Source organism: Paramisgurnus dabryanus, chromosome 12 (genome assembly GCF_030506205.2).
Source record: "Paramisgurnus dabryanus chromosome 12, PD_genome_1.1, whole genome shotgun sequence".
NCBI lineage: Eukaryota > Metazoa > Chordata > Actinopteri > Cypriniformes > Cobitidae > Paramisgurnus > Paramisgurnus dabryanus.
The window spans coordinates 22102268-22125776 of NC_133348.1; the positions used below are offsets into that span (position 1 = coordinate 22102268).

General features: G+C 38.0%; 2 protein-coding genes across 7 annotated transcripts in view; one reads left to right on the forward strand and one right to left on the reverse strand.

Moving 5' to 3' along the window:
* Positions 1-23383, reverse strand: part of brf1b (BRF1 general transcription factor IIIB subunit b) — a 74228-nt gene extending 50845 nt beyond the window's left edge. For 2 of the 5 annotated variants that reach the window (XM_065257183.2, XM_065257179.2), the window contains exons 1-6: positions 23183-23383; positions 22384-22583; positions 16220-16300; positions 11130-11303; positions 8373-8404; positions 6715-6787 (exon numbers count right to left, since the gene is read on the reverse strand). In XM_065257183.2, the coding sequence (XP_065113255.1) occupies positions 6715-6787; positions 8373-8404; positions 11130-11303; positions 16220-16300; positions 22384-22564 (541 nt within the window). In that variant the 5' untranslated portion in view covers positions 22565-22583; positions 23183-23383. Of the gene's footprint in view, positions 1-6714; positions 6788-8372; positions 8405-9427; positions 9476-10440; positions 10592-11129; positions 11304-16219; positions 16301-22383; positions 22584-22759; positions 22794-23163 lie in introns of those variants that run through there. The other 3 variants (XM_065257180.2, XM_065257181.2, XM_065257184.2) reach the window with 3 other exon arrangements.
* Positions 2163-5709, forward strand: btbd6b (BTB (POZ) domain containing 6b). Of its 2 annotated transcripts, XM_065257186.2 has the most exons (5): positions 2163-2302; positions 3521-3815; positions 3902-3992; positions 4078-4196; positions 4278-5709. In XM_065257186.2, the coding sequence occupies exons 2-5, from the start codon at positions 3610-3612 to the stop codon at positions 5308-5310; spliced, it is 1449 nt and encodes a 482-aa protein (XP_065113258.1). In that variant the 5' UTR covers positions 2163-2302; positions 3521-3609; the 3' UTR covers positions 5311-5709. The 2 variants fall into 2 exon arrangements, with proteins under 2 accessions (XP_065113258.1, XP_065113257.1); XM_065257185.2 differs by lacking the exon at positions 2163-2302 and having other exon boundaries at positions 2909-3815.
* Positions 23384-23509: the final 126 nt, after the last annotated feature.

Consider the following 23509-nt stretch of genomic DNA (forward strand, 5'->3'; position numbering starts at 1 on the left):
TATGTCTGTGATTGTTCAAATTATAATTTAGCGATTGGAAGAAAGCTTGATTTTGACACAGTGGGAGTGCAATTTGAACATGTTACAGTTTTTTTCGATTGCTAAACGACAGTGGGCACAACTGGAGCTACATGTGCAAAACACTAACTACAGTCTGCACTACCAAAAGTCACCTGAGCACAACTCTTAACATATGGCTCAAAACAGCTCCGTGCAGCCAAACACTAAACACAACCCTCACTGAGATAACACACACTGTCACTCAGAACACACTGAGAGGAAAAACACTAACATCAAACACCAATACACAAAATACTAACTTTATATCTTTACAGTTTTAACAATTTCAGTGATGTCACACCAAATAATGTTTTCTTTAAAGAATGATTTATTTATTGATTTATCACATTATTTTTTAGAACACCATAATTTTTTTTAAGGTAAATGAAAATTAGCAGTTTGCTTCAGTTGTCTATAGTAATTTATGGAATTACAGTAATGAGAAAAAAAGGTAGAAACTTAAAGTACATGAAAGGTAATATTATATATAAATGAAATACATATATGAAATTGAAATTTATATTTATATGAAATTGCAGTCAGCAGTGTTTGAAAGGCACAAGGCTGAAATCTTTTCTGTTTTGAATGTGTGGTTCACAGTTTTGATAGCAGTGTGTTAGCATTTGAACAAAGTGCTGTAAATCCACAGTGTTGTGCAGGTTGCGATTAAAGTCATGGGATAAGTGTGTAAAGTTTTGAAAACTGTGTTCAAGCAATGAAAAACGAACTAGAGTTTGGTCCACATGAACTGCTGCTGTGCAGACTGTAGTTAGAGTTTTGCACATGTGACTCCAGTTGTGCCCACTGTCGTTTAGCAATCGAAAAAAACTGTAATCAAGACCTATTGCAATTATTACATAGAAGAAGTGTCAACTATACTTTTGATCTTCCATCACAAATTTGCAGCAGAGCAATTCCAGTGTTATGGATGTGAGATTTTCAGTCAAACAAATGAAATAGAATATCTCAGAGAATGCAATCTTAGTAAACCATCCGTTCACATTTTCAAATACATCAGAACAATATGTCTATTCTTGTGTTTTTATTTTAAATAAGGGAAATATGCATGTGTTATGGATGTGACAAAATAGGCACACTTTATAGGAATTCTGTAAATTTAAATGCCCAAACCAAAAGCAATAATATGCCCCAACACATAGAGAAGGGATGGCTTTTCAAGGAACAAATAATATTTGTGTGTGTGTGTGTGTGTGTGTGTGTGTGTGTGTGTGTGTGTGTGTGTGTGTGTGTGTGTGTGTGTGTGTGTGTGTGTGTGTGTGTGTGTGTGTGTGTGTGTGTGTGTGTGTGTGTGTGTGTGTGTGTGTGTGTGTGTGTGTGCGTGTGCGTGTGCGTGTGCGTGTGCGTGTGCGTGTTTGAGGAAGAAACAACATTATGGTTGTGATATTTCTCTGTTAAATAACATTTATTTTACAATAATGCTTGAACACTTGCATTTGTTATATTTGAGCCACCACATATTGACATTTGATGGTTTAAAACGTTTGGTAAAATCTAAATTTTTTCACAGTAAGGTAGATATTTGCATGGAATTGCTCAGCACATGTTAACATTAAATTTCATAATAAACTAAGAAAATAAAACGTATTCCTTTTTAAAACAATAAAAAATGATCCTTTAATTCTAAGCAATTATTTTTTCTAATTGCTTTGTATTATTACAAAATTCAGATTAGATGGTGTATGAGTATTTAATAATATTTAATAAGTATTTAATATTTAGTTATACAGCACCATAGACTGTATGAGAAAACACAATATGTTAGAGGGTAAACAATTATGTGCATGTGTAAATGATTTCATCATATCCAATTTAAATTCTGTCATACTTACACGGACTCATTAAACTAGGTATAATTTCATTAAACCCCCTGATGTGTGTTATAAATGTAAGGCATAAAATAGATCCTCTAATCCCAAAAGTGCTCTACTACACTAGAGCAACACTTCAGGTTTATAATTTAAACTGTGCAATTTCCACTACAAGTGTACATTCGTCACAGATCTTGGCTGAAAATCATCATTGTCTAGATTTTGTGAGACACGTAAGGATCTTAACGCAGGCAAGGGATCCAGTTTCCAGAGATCCGGGAAAGCGTAAGCCACGCCCCCTCTCCCTCTCTCAGCACACTCTGGATTTAACATGGCTCCTGACGCCAGCGAGCTTTCAAACATCAAACCTGAATGTATTTCCTTGGCAGTTGCACTTCAGTCGGCTCAGTAAGGTAAAGCATGACTAATGATATGATATTTAAGTTGCTTTATAGCAACTGCTTTATTGAACGGCGCACAACGATTCATATTACTTCGACTGAAGAGTCCGTTTCGGCGGACGGCGGCTCTGTTCTGCTCTGCTCTGCAGCTACTTTATCTCTTTTAGACGAGCCGGTTTGGGATAAAATCTTGAGCTGTATGCATTGATCGTACATATTGATTGTGAATACTGATGATAGATGTGCTGATAAAACGAAAGATTTGCTCGGTGGGCTGAGCACTTCGTTGCAGATGTTTATCCCCCTTGAGGCAAATTGTAACCCAGCATCAGATTGTTGAGACATTTAAGGCTGCATCAGCATTTGTACTCATCCAGTGTAGCTAAAACTGCAACCGAAGCGTATTAAAGACTGCAGAAAGCAACAATTTAGATTTTTTTTACGACGCGATTGTTGGAAAAGTTACTTTATGAAAAACCTTCAAAGCTCTGACGGGATTTTATTCAACGCTAAAACCGTGAATTCCTTTCTTTTAGTAATATTGACACGGGTCGAATTTGTAAAAGAGCGACGTTTTGATTTTAAACGCCCGTGTTTGTGGAAGTGATGACGTGAACACATATTGTCAACAATTCGTAAAGGGTTAATTTCTGCCTGTGCGTGCGCGATGGATGGGCGGGCCGTTCGGCTGTGGGCGGCGCCTCGGGGCGACTAACGTCAAACTCAGTCGCAGTTCTGATTGGTCAACAGAGAACTGGGCGGCGTCTTCTCCCTACACACACATCGTGCTTTACAATAGCGAGTAGAAACGCAGTGGAGAGACGTTAGGCACCGCAGATATGCAGGATGACAACCAGCAAATAGCGCTTCTCGTGATCATTTGACTCGCTTTTAATCATTTAACGAAAACTCCGGGATTACTCTATTACTTTATCTGAATAGATATTGTTACCATTCAAGGATGCAACGAGGATAAAATGAGGAAAAAGTCTTGGAGCTATATTATTTCCGCTGGACGGACACGTTGATATTGTGCATGGTTTGCTCTTGTTTTCAGCATATTAATATACTATAGTAATGCATAACCAGGGCATTCAAATTTAAAGGTTGCTTGTTTTTCGGTACACCTGCCGTTTGATTACTCGACCGACGACTTGCTGATGCCAACAACTCCAGATTGCCTATATGGCAGGATCATGAAGTTTTTGACGTTTATCCTTTTACTTCCAGAAACCATAAAGAGGACTAGAAAGAGTGGCAAACAGCTCAGCAAGTTGCCAGTATGTTATGAAATCGTGAGTTTGTCCTTGAGGAAGAAGATGGCTGCAGAATTATATCCAGCCAGCATAAATACCAACCTCCCAAACAGCAACAGCACCGCCGTAACCACTACCAGCAAAAAGACCATCGTCCAAGTCACTCAAACGGTGACCACCCCGACCACGACTGCCACTCAGCAGAACATCAACAATAATAACGTAGAGACAGCCAGCTGGCAGTCCACTCATCCGACACTGCGTGAGAGGTAAGTGCACGTTCTGGAAGATTGGTTCGCTTTTCAAAGCATCTTGTCTGTTCGAAACCTTAATATTGTGTTACATTTCTGTTTAGGAATGCTTTGATGTTTAATAACGAACTTATGGCAGATGTTCATTTTGTTGTGGGTCCTCCTGGTGCATCGGAAAAAGTTCCAGCACATAAAGTAAGCACATGCTTAATAAAAAATTACCTTAAATGGTACTTTTATGAACTACCTATTCAATTTTATGTAACGTTTGTGTTTGTAGTATGTGTTGGCGGTGGGGAGTTCTGTTTTTGGTGCCATGTTTTACGGTGATCTTGCTGAAGGAGATTCAGAGATCCATATTCCTGACGTAGAGCCTGCTGCTTTTTTAATCCTTTTAAAGTAAGTCCCAATAATAAGCATAGCCCTAGTAAGCAAAATTCTTGCAGTATCTAAGTTGTTTTTTCGTTTTATCACATCCAGGTACATGTACAGTGACGAGATTGAACTTGAAGCGGACACAGTGCTGGCCACTCTGTACGCTGCCAAAAAATATATTGTGCCTGCGCTGGCTAAGGCCTGTGTCACCTTTCTGGAGACCAGCCTGGAAGCCAAAAACGCCTGTGTGCTGTTGTCGCAAAGTCGGCTGTTCGAGGAGCCTGAGCTGACCCAGAGGTGTTGGGAGGTCATCGATGCTCAAGCCGAGCTGGCCCTTCGCTCTGAAGGCTTCTGTGAGATCGATCTTCAGACCTTGGAGATCATACTGAAGCGTGAGACTCTCAACACCCGGGAGGCGGTAGTCTTCCAGGCCGCTCTTGAATGGGCCGTGGCCGAATGCAAAAGGCAGGGACTAGGGCAGACGTCTCTTAATAAAAGAGCAGTGCTGGGAAAGGCTCTCTACTTGGTTCGCATCCCATCCATGACCCTGGAAGAGTTTGCAAACGGGGCTGCGCAGTCAGACGTTTTAACACTGGAAGAGACTCATGACATCTTCCTGTGGTACACCGCAGCCAATAAACCCAAGCTGGAATTCCCGCTGCAAAAAAGAAAGGGCCTGACACCACAACGCTGCCATCGTTTTCAGTCCTCGGCTTACCGTAGCAACCAGTGGCGGTATCGCGGACGTTGCGACAGCATCCAGTTTGCTGTGGACAAGAGGATCTTCATTGCTGGACTCGGTTTATACGGATCCAGTGGCGGAAAGGCAGAGTACAGTGTCAAAATTGAACTCAAGCGCCAAGGAGTGACCCTGGCCCAGAACGTGACTAAATTTGTTTCAGATGGATCCAGCAACACCTTCTCTGTATGGTTTGAACATCCTGTCCAAGTGGAACAGGATGCCTTTTACACAGTCAGTGCCGTGTTGGATGGAAATGAGCTTAGTTACTTTGGACAGGAGGGTATGACAGAAGTGCAATGTGGAAAGGTGACCTTTCAGTTTCAGTGTTCTTCAGACAGTACCAATGGGACCGGAGTACAAGGGGGTCAGATTCCAGAACTGGTTTTCTATGCCTGAAGTCCTCAGGATGTCTGCATTGCAGTGCATTTCGCTTACTGGATTTAGATGGATTGAATAAAGGAGAATACAGGGTCTCATGGGGCTCGTGCCTTTATAATGTAGCAGTGAGAAACTCTATTGTAATGACTCTTCAATACCACAACAGATCCAGATTCGGATTGAAGGAATGTTCTTCAACTTTATTTATTGCAAAATATATATAAATATATATTTGATTTAATTATTGATGCTATGAACACGATAGTTGTACTGATCTACTAGTGGACAGAAGCCACTAATATTTCATGTTTTGTAACTTGAGGTTATTTTTTCAGCTTGATGCTGATAGACAAATAAAGTGTCTTGTATTAGTGATAAGCTTCCCAAACTGCAGATTATAAATGTTTTTTGACTCAATCCAACAGTTTTCCCTTTGTTATTGCCATTCTGCGCTGCATCATTTTTCAGTATTGTCTGACAATATTCATCAATAGCAAGGCGGTTGACTTAGTCTATAAAATAAATAAGTTTTTAAGTTGTTACTGAGATTTATCAGTTTTTTCATACAAAAATAAAAAAACAAACCCATATTTGCACACCACAACCTTAGTGGGCTTTTGTAAATAAGACAGTGATTGTTAAGTGTGGATGAAATATTCATCTTGAAAGGCCACATAAAGACCCTATTATCCCCAGCAGACTGCAAGAGGAACTGAATAGGGAGTCTGTCTGAATTGAGCCCATAGAATCCGCTCCTCCACCGTTTGCATTCTAATTGAGGGTTTAGTAAACACACAGCAGATGCAGCCTGGTAAAACAGCAGATTTCTAACCCCAAAAAAATAAAACAAAAACAGATGAATATGGACTTATGACACATGGAGAGCTGCTAATCAGCCTGCATTCTGGGATCACGCCTGGTTCATTAACAATGAGATGCTCTCTCTCTCTGTGTGTGTGTACTGGGCATTTTTCTCTCCTTTCTCTAATCTGATGAGTCCGTTTAAAAAGATTCATACTTTGTGTGTGCACAAGGCAAAAAAGAGATGCAAACAGACCATGTTTTCTCATGATACAGCGCCCCCTAGTTACAACCAGCTAAACTGCAACCTAACAGAGAACAATTTCCGAATGGGTAAAGCAATGTAGCTAAAAATGTTTGAATTATAAAATGTATGCAGAAGATGCACAGAATGAAGATCAAAATGATGTGCATAAAAATGTGTAATCTATAAGTTTAATCAGATAAACAAATTGGGTATACTTGTATTGATTCAACTGTGGTGTATTATTGATAACCAATTTCGCAAATGAATTGTTGTGAGGTACTGCTTGCTTTATTAATGAGGTCCATCTGAAAGTAGTGTCCTGGTCAGCTAAATTACATTATGGAAGACACAGAGAGGTCATTACAAAGACTTACCAACGGCAGGGGCATTGATGCAGAGCTCTCTAGCCAAAAACAGGAAGGTCTTTCCCAGAATGTACACATTCACCTGCAAGTACAAAATAACATGTATTAAACATTTTATACATTCTGATTCTGTATTATATAACTTGTGTATAACAATCACAAGCTCCGGTGAGATGTTGGGTATTTCTATTTATGCTTCTATTTATCTTTCACAGTCAACCACATCACTTACATCTTAGTGAAACTAAGAGCAAAAAGTGAATTTTTAGCAAATGGCTCTCCCTACAGTAGGTCCTAGCTAAAGCAATGCCAGAAAACAGCAGACTTTCTGTTTGATAGCGGTGCCAATTAAACAGAGCTAAAATTGTTTCGACACCATGCTGTACTGTCAATTATTTTTTCAAATGCTAGATTTGTAAATATAATAATTTGCATAAATATTTATATGAAAATATGAATGAAAACATGCTTTATCTGTGGGTGACAGAAGTGAAAGGCAGAAAAAAAACATGTGCATGTAAGAAGAACATAAAAATGCAGGTGGTTGCTCCAAAATATGTTTATTCTTTATAGCCATTATCACTTCTGAGACCAATAAGAAGATGGGTCAATGACCTCGGCACCAGGTCTCTGTTAGATGTAAACTGGGGTCTTGTTAGATTTGGGAGTGGCTACACTTGCTATAGATTCATGACATATTTAAGCCTGTGCCCTAACCTTCCAGCATCTGTTCATACTCCCTGGACAGCTGAGTGAGTAAAAATAACACTACACCAGCACTGCAGCGTCTATCCCTAAAATAACTGCTAATAAAAACTGTAAAACATACCTTGTCATAAACACAATAGCAAAATGTGCAAAATGCAACTTTTTTATATAGCAATAAAGTATTAAAGTCGTGCATTACAGCGGTTTTAACAACTTAACTGTAAAAATCTTTATAATGTACATATATATAATGCAATATAATGTGTTATTGCTAACAGCAGGAATAGCAATATAATAAGTTAACGTTCAATAAATTGTTGTTTATACTGATAATCCTCACACTAAAATATTTTTTATGTTACTTGCAGTCACAGGTGTATTTTGCATCAGCTATTTTACAACAGCATTAGGCTTATCCAATCAGATTTTAAGTTTAAACTAAACATTTTATAACTGAGATTTAACTACACTTCCATCTGTGCAAATCATGTAAATATCAAACTTTTGTTTGGCCAATTAAAGATTACACCTATTATACATCTCTTCTGTACATATAAATGCGACACCCAAACAGCATTTATGAATATTGTTTCTGCTCATACTTACAGCATTTGTTTATATTATAATAAAATAAGTTATTTCAATGTCGAACACCATGCAACCATAGCAGTTTTTGGGGCAGTTTCCCAGACATGGCTTATCCTAGTCCTAGACTAAAATGCATGTTTGAGCCTTAATTTAAAAACACCTTGCCCTGACATACCTAAACATATATCAGTGCCATTGTTTTGTCTTAAGATACACACCAGTAATGTTTCTGTAAGGTATGTTTGTAAAAACTAATATAACTAAGGCCTAGTCCTGTATTAACCTAAACCCTGCAAAACTGCCCCTATGAGTTTATTTTGGAGTTATTCACACTTAGTTTTCACAAAAAATGTAATTGAAAGACAGCCAACCTGTAAAAGATCACTCAAGTCCAAAAGCATGTCTGTAATTCTGTTAAGGAGGAAAAACATTTGAGAAAAATAACACTGTTGTTCTAATACAGTCCATTGATAATAATAATAAGTTGGACCAACCCTCAAGTCAATGCAAGTCACAGTGATTTATTAAGAATCAGAAGCTTCTGTAATTATCACAGGGGGAGTTTTATTGATCATATCTTCACATCAACAGGCCTGAGGGCAGCATGTCCTTATCACCCTGACCATCTGTTTCTCCTCACCTGAGCGGCACACATGCCTTACCTAGACATACACCTGAGGCATGTGTCTCCATGGTGACTAATTCCCCTTTAGCAGGTGATTAGCATCACTACAAGACAAGCTATAATCCTATACTATCAGGAGTCTGACGGCTTTAATTAAGGCCTAAACCATGATGGGGAAAACATAGTTTTTATACTACTATGACTAATAAGGATATTGATAACTGTGTCATTTCTTGAAGCCTATACGCTACAGGGCTGATAAATAAGAATTTGAGCTTTAAGTTTCGAAATATTTACAACCATAGATGTACAAGAGTGAAAACACATTCTGAATAGATTTAGTGTGATTATATATGGCTGTTTTGAGTGTTATGCCTTATAATAAACAACATGAATTAATGATATAAAAAACTTCATCATAGGCTAATGCAACTTCTAGATCCACGTTGCTTGGCATATGATTTATGTTTCAAAAAAAGAACAGTGTAATTTTAAAAATAGGACAAATCTGCAATGGGTTTGGCTGTTTTGTAAAGTACTGGCTGACTTCTTTGTCTTTCTGCGCTTTAGCATGAAGTACTCAATCTTAGCATACAATTGAAGACCCGCCCACGGACAGGTAACAATTCTCCTTTGGTAATTCTAAACAGCACACCAGGCGCCCAGTCAAGCCTGACACTATACAAAAGCAGAGGAGAGATCTGGGTGTGGCTGCAGGCGGATAGGATGGTGTGCGTGAGTAAGAGGCTGTCTGGGAGAAGGAGAGAGAGAAAGCGGTGATGTAACACTATCCTGGCATACCGTGTTGTAACACAGGTGTGGTGACTCAATGTCCCATCCACATATCATCTGAGGACAGAATTATGACAGGTTGGGAAAAACAACTTTGTGACAGATTGCAAAATAAAGAATGATATTTCCTTCACATACAATCACCTACTGCTTCCAAAATTATGTACCGTGCCATATGCATTATGTACTCTGCCATTTAATGCATTGATGTTTGAAAGGTAGAATCAAATTAAACACTAATGGCATTAATACAGGCATTTGAGGTTTATTTTATGATTATGTTTTAACATGTTTTAGCATGTTTAGCCTTGCACTTTTCACTACATAGAGAAAGAGAGTGCATAAAATAGTTTTTATGATTTAAAAAGTGCTTTTGGCAGGGTACTCAGTGTAAACTTTGCATTAATCAGTGTAAACATACCAATCACACTATTTAAACCACAAAATGGTATAGGATAGCAAACATGGACACAGTGGTGGCCGGTGACTTATTTTTTCGAGGGCGCACGATGCTAAGTTTGTCACAACATGTATGTAGCCCGTCATGTGTGTGGTTCGTAATTTTAAAATATGTCAAGTGAACCTATGTGCATCACGTCTGTTGTCAAAAGAAATGCCTGCTTCAGATGCATCCAAAAGGTTTATGATAACAGAGACGATCGCGCTTGCCAGATACTTGCATAATCTCATGCGTAATCAAAGTTTACTGTTAAGGGAGTGTCTTGCGTGTATTTTGTGAATGTGAGCGTCTCTTCAATCATAAACGGTTTTGACGCGTGTGCACCAGGAACTTATTTTGAAAAAACACATGATGCACATGGTTCACATGACGCAACAAACACATATTTTGAAAACACGAGCAACACACATGACACTCAGAACACATATTTTGAATTTGCACCCCTCGGAAGAGCAATCACCAGCCGCCACTGCATGGACGTCAAATAAAGAGAAATACATTTTACTTCAATAAAATGTGTGTCAGTGACTCAAAATGCAAATCCCTAAAAACTTCCCGTTACCTTTTTTTGTGAAAGCATCGTGACTAGATTTCTAAAGGTACAGTAAAAAATCCTGGACAGGCTTTCAGACCCCTTTACATCCAAACTGGGCTTTCTTATGGAAAATGCATGTATACATTGGATAAAATGTACGTCTTACTTTCTAATCCTGTAAAATCTGTGTGCATTTCCATGCTGGCTAATAAAATTAGTTTGGTGCTGGTGAAGCTGGTTGACCAGCATAATAAAGCTTTCTAAGAACCAGCAGCCAAGAATAAATGCAAGCTAGTGACCAGCAATGCTGGTCTTTTCAGTTGTCCTTTTAAAAAAATTTTTTTAGCAATTACAGTATATTAGAGCCAAATGTAAATGCATTCAGGAGAAAAAACACTTTAAAAGATACATGTAAAATATATATACATATCATATTTCATAATTCTGTAGTAATTGCCATGGACTAGTCATAAAAAGTCATAAAAACAAGTATACAACTGATAGTGCTTCCAAATCGAGTGTAAGCATTACAAACCACTAAAAAGATATTTGAGATAATTTTGTGTTCTTTTTGTTGCACAAATACCTGCACCAGTACCTCCTGTATTGAAATGTAGGCTGGACCTGCACACATTTCTATAATTTGTATGTGGATTAAGGCTGACAAACAGCTTTGCTTGAGTTTCACACCCCAGCGATTATTGTGGGAAGGATACGTGGCGTTCCCTCTGTCCTGCAGACCAGGTAGAGGCAGGCGGCAATCACGTGTGTCATCTTGCGCCCTCGTGTCAAGTGCTTGCTCACCACCATCTTAAAGAAATTAAAGGCTGTGTCCAAGCAGTGCTGGTTTAGCTGCAGCTGGCTGCCGAGGTTGTGTATCTGTCGTTTCCCTAGAGATGGGACACACATATGCATCAGATTGTGCAAATATCCATGGATCCGCACGTGCACGCTCACGCACACGGTGAGGCATGACTTTACATGCAGGTGTTTGGTTTTCCAGTAGCAGTGATGTCATGAGAACGGCACAGAGTCAGTTTTAATGCAGACTGGAAATAAAACTGGGCGGAAAACAGCTGTTTTATGCGGCGTGTAATCTTTCCTTTTCTATTCTCTAATGGTCGCTTGCCCGTTTGCTCCCTTTAACAGACACTGTCAAAACAGACCAAGTTGTAATTCATTAGACATCAGTCTGGGCTAAAATCCCATGGCGTGCGTGGATGTGTTAACCATATTAAAATCTACATCTAAAACAATTGTCCAGAGGCTATCTGGTACATTTCAGTGTTTACCCAACACGTGATTTAGCAGCAAAGCTTGTCCACCCAGACAGCACAAGTCCTCCCATATTGTAAACAAATGGCAGCAGATATATAGTATGTCATATAGTTAATGAGTTTCACGCGTTCAGTCATTCATCATAGACAAAACTGTGTATGCAGAAGTGTTTAAATGTAATAAATGCTTTCATCGATCTGTCCTCTAGACATGTGTAGATACAATGTGTTAATGAGAACAGCAGATGCACAGATCATCTGTCAGACGTCAAGTTATCTCCTGTAACCTGGGCTTTAACTGTGTAAAGTTAAAGGCATAATTCATCAAAAAATGAAAATTTGGTTATCATTTACACACACTAAGGAACCAAACCTGTATTTATGTCACTTATAACACCAAATATGAGTTATAAAGCGAATAGAGACTATGGGCTCTATCTTACACCCGGCGCAATGCAGCGCAATGCGCGACGCAAGTGTCTTTCGCTAGTTTCCACCCTAATTTTCACGTTTAGCGCCGCGTTGTTTAAATAGCAAATGCATTTGCGCCCCCTTTTGCGCCCATGGGCGTTCTGGTCTGAAAACGAGGTGTGTTCAGGCGCATTGTTGGCGCGTTGCTATTTTGAGGCAACTAAAATAGACTACGCCATTGACCAACAAAAACCTGGTCTAAAGTCTAAAGTCAATTGCGCAATGTGTTTTATGTTATTTAAAGAGCGCATTAGTAATATGCGCCTATACACGGGAGGACCACGCGGGTTTGCTTATCACAAGGTACATGAATGCGCAGCAGCACAAAAATGCTTTTAAATATGAAAGATTAAAGGATTGAATGTAAAAGATTATTATTGAGTCTCTTGGACATAAATGAGGACTAATTATGAGACGTTAGAAGGCGCAAAGAGCTGCTTCACCTGCAGCCTGGTAAGTAAATAAATGCTTTGCTTTAAACAAATGCATCTGTTTTTAAATGTTTTTTTTATGCTACCTCACGGATTTATTGTATATGATTACTCTGTACCTGCGGATATGGTGAGATGAGAAACATTTTTAAGTAATGCTTAAAAAAACTCATTGCTAAAAAAAAACGCTGTCCAAAGTGCTGAAACGTGAGGAGAGCCGTTTGTAAATTCTTTATCTCCTGTTTGTTACAAATAAAGTATTTTTAGAGTACAAACCTTATCTTACATACTTGTAAATTATTTTTTGGTGATATTGGATAGCCATACATTTAAAGCAATTACAAGCCTGCTTTTTTACTTCCATGACTAAAAGAAAACTGGTTTTAAAGGTTTTAATAAAAAATAACAATTTCAATACAAGTGGAAAAACAACATAATTATTTAACATTAATCTTAAAGTGGGGATCTTCTTCCTCCGCTTAGTTTTTCAGTTTACAAAGTCCGTCATCTAAATAGGGATAAGAGATAGCGCCAGAGCAACTGGCTTTTAAAGGGGATGAGAGCTGTGACTCTCATTGGTTTACTGCACGTTACGCCCAAAATACTCCCATTACAATAGGACCTACCCTTTTCGACCATGCGCTCGGCGCAAAAACCATTTTTCCCGTCGTTAAATTAGCAAAAGTGGATTCGGACACGGCCATTTAGACGTTGCGCTGTGCGCTTTAGACAATGCGCTTAGATCGTTAAAATAGGGCCCTAGGTCTTCAAAAACCATTCAAATGTTCTGCATGACGAATGGATTAAATCTCAAGTCATTTTAAGTAACAATAAGACACACAGGTTAAAAAAGACATAAGGGTGAGTAAAAAAAGACACATTTTTAAATTTTGGGTATACTAGTACCCCTTTAAGATAATCACAAAGCCCCAGATAATAAAGTGGACCCTCAGCTGTGGTGCTTATGGGACTAAAAGCTGCAGTGTCAAGTGTTGTGTTGGCGAGCCAAGGTCAAAAATAACTCTGAAAGCTTTTAAGAGGGTAATCCCTCTATTCTGGATTCACTGTACCCTAGCTCTCTCTCCATTACTTTCTCCAGGCCTGGTTAATCCCACAGCATTTTTCACACTACACACATCATGGATTAGCAGACAGGACTGAAGTGACCTTCTGGAATTACATAACTGCTGCAACATTGCAGATACACTGGAGTCTGGAAATTGTTGTATTTATGACCACAGGGAGACTTACAACATTGCAAATTACTTTTAAATGGGTAGCGGATTTTTATTCGGTATGAAAGCTGCCTGACACATCAATGTGACACATCAATGTGCACATGATAAGTATCAATTAAATCATTTAAAAAGTCTTTAAAGCAGTTATGCCAAATTTCTGTAAATAATATTTTAAAGGTCACATAATATGAGAAATTTACTTTATGGGGCGATTTCCCGGATAGGTCTTATCCTAATCCCAGAATAAAAAGCATTGACACATCTTAACATATCATTGCTGTTGTTTTGACTCAAGATGCACACTTGTAATGTTCTGGATCGATCTAAATCCTGTCTGGGAATCTGCCCCTATATGTTTGAACGTAATTGTGTGTACCAAACCACTCTGTAATGATAAAAATCTGTCCACTCCTTTAATTTTTAATCAATGTAAAACCTTAACCATCTTATAGGACAAGCTGTTGCCATTTTCTTTACCAAACTGACGCAAACCCCGCCCACAACCCCCAAGACAACAGCAAGGTCATAATTTTTATTTTAAATCTTCTTTACATAATGCATTACCCAGGGTTCCCACACCTTAGTTAACTTCAAATTCATGGACCTTTCAAGGACTTTCCAGGTCCAATACCCTCAAATTCAAGGACTAAACGTGAGGATACATTGCAAGTGAGAGCAAGGTTACATCATGTTACCTTTTAAGATACATTGTTACAGTTCCCTTTCGAGGGAACTCGCACTGTATCACTGCGGTGACACTTTGGGGGCGCCTCCAGGGGTAAATGCGTCTGAATGTGAATATCAAATTCAACCAATGGTGAGGCTTAACGACAAACACAGGGTGACTCAGGAGCCAGGAAGTATATCGCTATCTGAAATATTGCCAAAGACTGCATTACAGGGACGCAGGAAGAATGACAAGGGAGACGCAGCGTCTCGTTCCCTTCTCAAGGAAAAACAGTTACATACGTAACCTGAGACGTTTTCAGGTGTTAAACACAACTATGCAAAAAAGCATTTTGGTACGAATCAACATTCGCATACAGAAGATAATTATAAGCATTTAAAGCTAACAGTTTAGCAAGTGTGCTTAAAAAGTCTAGAATACTACACAGGGAATAATATGGATTTTTTTCCAGAAAGCTTCTTGCATAAAATAGATTCAAGCACTTTCAATGACCTGTATCTATGTATGCATATTTTCAAAAACTTCACAGGGCCTTGAATTATTTCCCTCAGATTCACAAAGATTTCAAAGACCCGTGGGAACCCTGATTACTGTGTTTGTTTTCGATATAAATAAAAGTAAACAGGAAGCAGCAGCTCATTTGCATTTAAAGAGACGCACACAAAACAGCACTTTTTGCTGCACACTAAAAAATTTTCAACATTACAAATGATCTATTGGGCATTTAGACCTGAAACTTTACAGGCACACATTCTGGGGACACCTGAGACTAATATTACATCTTAAAAAATTGCCATATTATGTGACCTTTAAGAGGCAGAATCATACAGTTTATGGCCTTGATTCTGACAGCATTTGGAGATTTTTCCTCTCTGGGGTCTTTTGTTCTTATGCCGTAGTTGGTTTGAACATGCATTAGAAATATGCAGTTTGTTTAAGGACCAGAACAGCTAAACCTAAGTAAAGTGTGTATATAACATCACCCACCCATTGGGCAATGATAAATAAACATTTAACAGACCCTCTCCTTTACATACAAGCATGTTTGCACAATTAAATATACATAGAACATATATGAAGCATATACAGTATATATATTTGTCCAGACAACATGGTAAAATCAACACAAACTTAATCACAGAGTTGCATTAAAAAGCTGTGTTGGGATATAATGCAGTGCCCGAAATAGTCCCCAGCAATCAAAAGTTACGAAGGCGATAATATCCTAACACAGCTTCTGTGCATCTCTGTGATTGAAGTTTGTGTAGGTTTTATCATGATGTCTGGACAAATATATATACTGTATATTGCGCCTGCTGCACCCATGATACGGCAGCAAAGTCCTTGGTTATTACGCTGGAATGAGAGTATAGTTCCTAGCCATATCAGCCTAGAAAATAGCAACTTTTTTCTGTCGTTATTAGTACACGATGTAACTACTCTTTGATTATTTTTGAGCTCGATGCTAATGGTCTAATCAGATTCAATGAATTATGCTAGTACCGCCAGACCAGGAGATCGGCTGAATGGATTACAAAAAAGTTAAATGCAATTGTTTAACTCTAGGGGAGCTGGAAAATAAAAAAGTGGAGTGTCCCTTTAAGATACAATGGTATAAACACAGTATATCAATGCTTTAAAATGTAATATATTTGATTAAATAATCTGAGTGTCTTCTGGGTACAAGAAAGTTCTTCTCACCATTCTGGAGCGTCTGTGCCCGTGATTCTTTTCCCAGACTTGTGTGAAACCCGGTGCTTAGGACTGGAGTTTTAGAGGTACCTGAAAACCACACAAAAACACAAATTAGATTAAATAGAAGCCTTTGTATAGCACATTAACCATAGCTGCACTCAAAGTGGACAAAATAATAATGTGGACAATATGATAAAATATAATAATGCTTGACACACTCTAAAATAACAAAAAAGTAATAACAGGTTGGAATGTTTTCAATTGCATTGTCAAGCATCTGTATTAGGCGGCATCCAGTGGCAGTCTGTGCAAATGCCAGCTTTAAACATTGCAACGCAGTGCTTTACTACAGTGACCCCTACTGGACTCAAAGGCCTACTGCATTTTTCTCCACACATGTGTTCCTATAGCAACCAAAAGACATTGATTGACAGACCTAAGACTGATAACTGGATACAAATGAACCACAATAGTACATGGCATTTCTTCTCAGCAGAAATCTGCTCAATAATTTTTCTTTCTATTTGGTATTTTTTGCAAACCATGGCATTTCACAGTTTCACAGGGCAATATATGGGAAATACAACATATAATGATATCCCACAGACTTATGATCCTCTGCTTTCAAATGTGCATTGTGCATGGAAATGTAAACACTAATCTACAAGATCTGGTTGTATTACCAAACGCTAAGGGACATTCAAAAAGGAAGTGTTTTTATTCTGTATGGTGTTGTCTGTGTAAAAGTTTGTCAATTTATCTAAAGACTGTCTTTGTTTGTAGCAAGTACCATTGAGATTGAGTGCCGTGACCGTTATTTTTGCTTGGCTGGCCATGAGCCAAGGTTTGAGGCTGTATGTCACTATGGATTGTCATGAATCTGTAAAAACAACCGTCAGTAAAATGTTTTGAGTCTATGTCAATAATAAGAAGCATGCATTCATGTGTGTTTACACATTAAACAACCTAAATGGTCGTGTGACACTTAGGGCCTGAAAACCAGGCAAGCAGCTGGCAAAATACTGCATAGATGTATTACTGCATACCTTAGAATATGCCATTTTTATCTACAAACACTGAAGGCCCCGGTACATTGGGTGTCACCGTTGTGTTTCTATAATAGCCCTAAATGGACAACCTGTTCTAGAGCGCGTTTTGTCACTACCTTGTCCCAGATGATAACGTGTTTGTCCTGTGGTGGCTACTGTAGCTTCACACTGTGTGTTGTCGGGAAGGGTGAGCTGTGGACTGAGCTGTTGGTTGCAATCTCACAGTCTGGCCACTAGATGCCGCCAAACATCTACCTTTAATGGATGACCTTTAAATTGTCAATTTCACCCCTCTACTTGTATGCACAAAGGTCTGCTATTACTGAATGGCAGATAATGTTCCTGAACAATGAGAATGTGACATCTTTGTCCATCTCTGACGCAATGCAAAGAGGATACATGGTGGATTCAATGCCAAACAGGGTGGTCCTCCACTCTGCATTCAATCAGCCACATTCAACAATTACAAAGGCAGGAGAAACTACATGTAATGTGTTATGTTTAGATTCTATTATGATTTTTAACCAATCATGTTTCCTCAGATTGATGACATTGATGTGGAGGTCATTCACACGGCAGAGTTTTTTCGGCAGAAATGGGCTGTAGTGATGCTCGACACATCTGCGGCATGTACAATAGGTAACATTTGTGACCCTGGACCACAAAACCAGTCATAAGTGTAATTTCTCTGAAATTGATAATTATACATTACCTGAAAGTTGAAAAAATACACTGCCCATTAATGTATAGTTTATTAGGAGAGGACATTTATTTATTTATTTATTTGGCCGAGCTACAACTATTTAAAAAATGTAATCTGAGTGCAAAAAAAATCTAAATATTGAGAAAATCATCTTTAAAGTTGTCCAAATTAAGTCCTTAGCAAATAATAAATACGTTTTGATATTTAGTGTATGAAATTTACTAAATATCTTCATGCAACATGATTTTTACTTATTATTCTAATGATTTTTTGCATTAAAAAAAAAAGATAATTTTGACCCATTCAATGTATTGTTGGCTATTGCTACAAATATACCCTGGGCACTTATGACTGGTTTTGTGGTCCAGAGTCACATTTGAATATAGCTAACATTACAGGGCTCATATATTGTTTTTTTATTTGAAGTGGTACAGTCATTTATAGAGGATATTAATGTGATCCCACTTCTGCAACCTTGACAATCAAAAATTTCCAAGGACAAAAATGCATGTGCATTTTATGGACATTTGTGAATGATATTTCATGTGCCAACCTTCTGTCTCTGTCCTCAATCTTTAACCGGCTCCTGGCTTTTTTGATGGATGAGTCTACAATGAAGAATTCCCAAACTCATGACCCCGCTGGTGCAGGACCTTTCTGGCTTTGTAAGCAGAACATTGAACTGGGTGTGGAAGCTCAGCTTTTGGATAATGCCGCCAGAGCTGCAATGGGTTACATGCTGGCAGAAGATGGGAATATGGTGTCTGTATCAGTGCCATTTGCTGCTACAGAAGGGTATGTGTTTAAAGCTTCCTTCTATCAGTCATGGCAAGCAATTACTTCTGTATGGCACCTCATAATTGAGTAATTTTATTTCTGTTTTTGCAGAGTTTGGTAGAAGATAATATTTATAAAGAGAGTTATGGTTTTTCTTTGCTATCAGCATATTTAACAGATGGTAGTGAAATTGTGAAGAGTGTTGGAGACGCCACTAGTTTCTCGAATTTCTTTTACTAGTGTGGCTATTTCCTTATTCCACATCCAATTAAACAATATAAGAATATATTTAATATCCCCAAGTTTGTTCCTATCATCTGATGTTTATTTTTTATTACTGAAACTTTGGCTTATGAAGAAGTGTTTACTGTGTATCTGGGTTATTTTGCATCAGATGTGCAGCTCATTGCAGTCAAGCTAAATTAACTGCATCCTTAAATGTGAACTCTATTTGATAACAGTATTTGGGTGAAGGAATTCTCCAATACTCTCTAGAGATTAACTATACCATGAACATCATATTTTATCACTACGTTTCTGTTGTGGCACATGTTCATGATGCACGTAGTCATTACTTGGCGTAACAGCTTAAAGTCATTATGCATGAGTGAAATAAAATGTGATTTATTTTCCTCTAATTCAGTCCCTGTAGAAGTCACTGCTGTCTGTACAACAAAAAGCATTCAGAATGACTCATCTAAAGCGTCTAAATGGTGCTACTGATTTTGAAGCCCAAAAAAGTGGCAGAGGTAATCCACACGGCTCCAGTGGGTTAATAAAGGCCTTCTTATGGTATGGGTAATCCATGTGATTTTGTAATAAAGATATTCATATTTAAAAATGTATGAACTATAATAAATATAATACTTTATTAAGGTCTTTATTAACCCACTGGAGCCGTGTGGATTACCTCTGGCACTTTTTTGGGCTTCAAAAGCAGTAGCACCATTTACTACCACTATGAAGCTTGAAAGAGCAAGAACATTTTCTCATATAACTCTGATTATGTTTGTCTGAAAGATCATAGTTATGTGTCTCTTCCAGATTTATGAACTTACAGGTAAGACACTGTGAATTAAAAACTAAGTTTAACACTCAACTAAAACAATGCAGGTGGTCCAATAACCTCTTTTGTTTTAGTATGTTCACCAGATGGAATAATGACTGTGGTGGCAACCACAACAAAAACCTGACCAACAGTACCACCAAGCAGCACAAGCTTCTGTATTGTCAATAAACATGACCAATGATGAGCGACTTCACCTTATCACCTCTTGCTTCCGTTTAATATTATTTGCAGACTCACTGTGAGCTGTTTTTATTAAGAGAGATTTTACAGCAAGGCTGTTTGAAGGATCTGGCTTCAGCAAATTTGGAGTTACAGACCCCACAGGTTCAGATAAAGACAATGCCAGTATCTTCTAATGGATTCATTGCATGTATTGTTCTTTCATTGTATCTCCAAAAGATTTGATAAAGACCACAGGACAACCCTTATCAGCTCTCACATGGCCTCTATGTTTGAGTCTAACCCATGGCCAAAGAAGCACAGCAGAAGCTGTGCTGTGACAGATAAGGATAACACACAACTTCTACAGAGAAGAGTCCCACACCCTGCCCACTATTCACAGAATCAAGGACAGGAAGACAGGAAGACATCATAGTTACCATGGCAACAACATCCCACATCAGCACAACATGCCTCGCAACTCAAGGAATCTGATCCACGGGCTGTTCAAAATGACAATGCAAAATAAAAAGAATTTTTATGAAGGCTACAAATCTCCATTGATGTCCAACAGAAAACCCCGGCTGAACGAGGTGGAACAGGGGAGTATTCTGAGACAATCGGTGATAGCACACAATCAAAAAATGCATCCAGCTTCATAAACGAAAACTTTCTGCTCAGTCTCCATTAAATCTAATTCCCAGTAATCCAACAGACTACAATCTAAATAACAATTAAATAAGTGACCGACATCATCTTCGAAAATACATGTAGAAACCAGTTTTCTGCATTCCCCAGACAATTCAACTATATTCCCTAAGTTTCTTCACTTGTGGATCACACAAATAACAATCAGAATACAGTTATTGATAGCGATGGAAAGTTTATTTCGGACAAACTTGTAGAAGGCATAACCAAATGGAGACAAAAACAACTGGGCAGTTATATTCTTCCCACATTCAACATTAATAAAAACAAACTTAAAAACAATGAAAGTACTGCACAGCTACACTCTAAAAACAAACGGTGCTATATAGCACCAAAAGTGGGTCTTTGCGCGTAATCATCATAGAAGAACCGTTTTTAGTGTCATATAGCACCGGTGAAGCACCTCTATAGCACCTGTGTAGAACCATATACTGTAGGGGCCATATAGCACCACATATGGTTCTACATAGCACTATATGGTTCTACACGGGTGCTTCACAGGTGCTTCACTGGTGCAATATGGCACTAAAAATGGTTCTTCTATGATTAAGAGCAAAGAACCACTTTTGGTGCTATATAGCACCGTTTGTTTTTAGAGTGTTTAAGAGTATGAAGTAGCTAAACATGAAGGACTTGTGCACCAAGCAGACAAGCAAAACAACTTTATACATGAAGACCTAAGCTTTTACAATGGCATATAAAGACAAAGATAAAAAATCTCTTCAATTTAATCATAAGCCTTTAGTATTAAAACCATCATCTGAAAAACTGAGATGGACGTTCTTTTCTGGTGGTAGCAGAAGCGGTTACAGGCCCAGGGTTCAAGATGGAGTTAACTTTTAATTTGAAGTTACATATAAGCAACATAAGGGTGATTATATATTTGCAGGTGCATTTGGTGTCCAAAGTTATTCACTTTTTCTATTTTCATATGGTTATTTTTTTTAGTTTTTTAATAATTTTGTCCTCACTGTCATGGACCACAAGATGTTACAGACCATAACAATATAATATATACTATAAAGCAGTGCTTCTCAAACTGTGGGTCCCGGGGGACCACAGTTTATGACAATTTATAAAATACATTAATCTATCATAAATTCTTTGTAATTAAACCTCAAAAATAAAGCTACACTATATAATTTAATATGTTTTGTTTAATTCAAATGTTACGTTTTAGAACTTTTCTAAAAATTTTCTTTGGGTGGCCACAAAGGCATGCACCGTACACAAGGGGACCACATTGCTGTAAATAGTGTCATGTATAGCTGTAAATTATGATTTCCTGTTGTCTGATTTAGTCAGTGCCAATTCTGTTGGTGTCAAACTCTGTTACCAAGGTATAGTAACAGTGTTGCCAGTCATGTATGTGTGTGTTTGTGTTTGACTGTGTATGACTGCCAGTTTTGTTACATACTGTCAACACTGTTGGAAACCCGAGTTTGATGGAAGCAGAACTGATAATTGATAAAGGAATAGGAAATCATGATTTTCAGCTTTATAAGAAAATATTATACTGTTATGTCCCTCTTGTTATAAATGAGTGACAATGAAAAGCACATTATTAAAAAAAGCAGAAAATCAAAAAAAAAAATTGTGGACACCAAATGTAACTGCAATTATAGAATCTCCCATAAGTATCAGTCCAATACAAAATACAAATAGGTGCCACCGGTCCCATCAAGTCTAGGTAAAATGCTCTTACCATCTGCAGACACGAACTGGCCGACAGCAGAAGATACCCCTCCGCTGTTTTCCACAAACTGGACTTCAGATACAATAATATTATCCTCCAAAACTGAGCCACAGGCCGTGCAGACAGCACTTCCCCGGGCTGGATCAATGTCAATGTCTGATCCACCACAATTTTTACATTGACGACTCATACTGGCTGAAGATTCAGATCTGATGAACATACAACAACATATAACGTTAGTGCATTAGAGAAAGCAGTAGAGAAAATAAGCATTTGTTATTAGCTAGCTTTTTTACTGACTCTCATACATAAGAAAGACACTTTAGAAAATTGTATAATTGACTCTAAACAACATGAAATTTGCAAATTCAAAGATCATCAACACCGAGCCTTGAACTCCGGTCGCCTGAATACCAACTACACAAACGCTTCCACTCAGCTACGTAGCGCATACACAGTTGGGCTAACCAAAGCTCACTATAGCACATAAAGCATCCGGTGTTTATATGACCGGACGTTTGCATTTGAATTAAATTGGTTTCGTTCGTCGAGTTTAACTGAAATGTGTATTTGTAATATTCATAAACCTGGCTAAGCTAATATGTTGATATGGTTTTGATATGTGCACACATGCTAGTTAAAGCTAGCTTGCATAAAACTAAATACAGCTCAACCTCCTAAATATATCACTCAACCCCACTGTATTTATTTTATCGCTTCATTCTTTATTTCGTGCTTAAACGCGTATGAATATAAGCTATTTGAAATACAAATTTAACGTTAACTTACTTTAATAACAAACACTCACCAGCCAAAGGAAGTATCGTTAAAGACTGAATTAAGATTAAACACTTTAATGCAGTATCCCCCAATCCTGTTTACTGTCAGATGTTTTAACAATTAAAAAATTGCAAGCAATCAGTAGCATATTGTAAAGGTTACGTTATGGTAAAATGTTTCATTTCATTCTTAACACTAATATTGTTATGATTTTCAACTATGGCTTTGCCGCGATAGGCACAACATGATGGACTGTTCTAAAATCGCATTACGGAGGGGTGTATATCATGCCACATTCCCTATTTTAGTTATTATGAAGAATGTTGTAGGCTTATTACTGACATTAATTGTATTA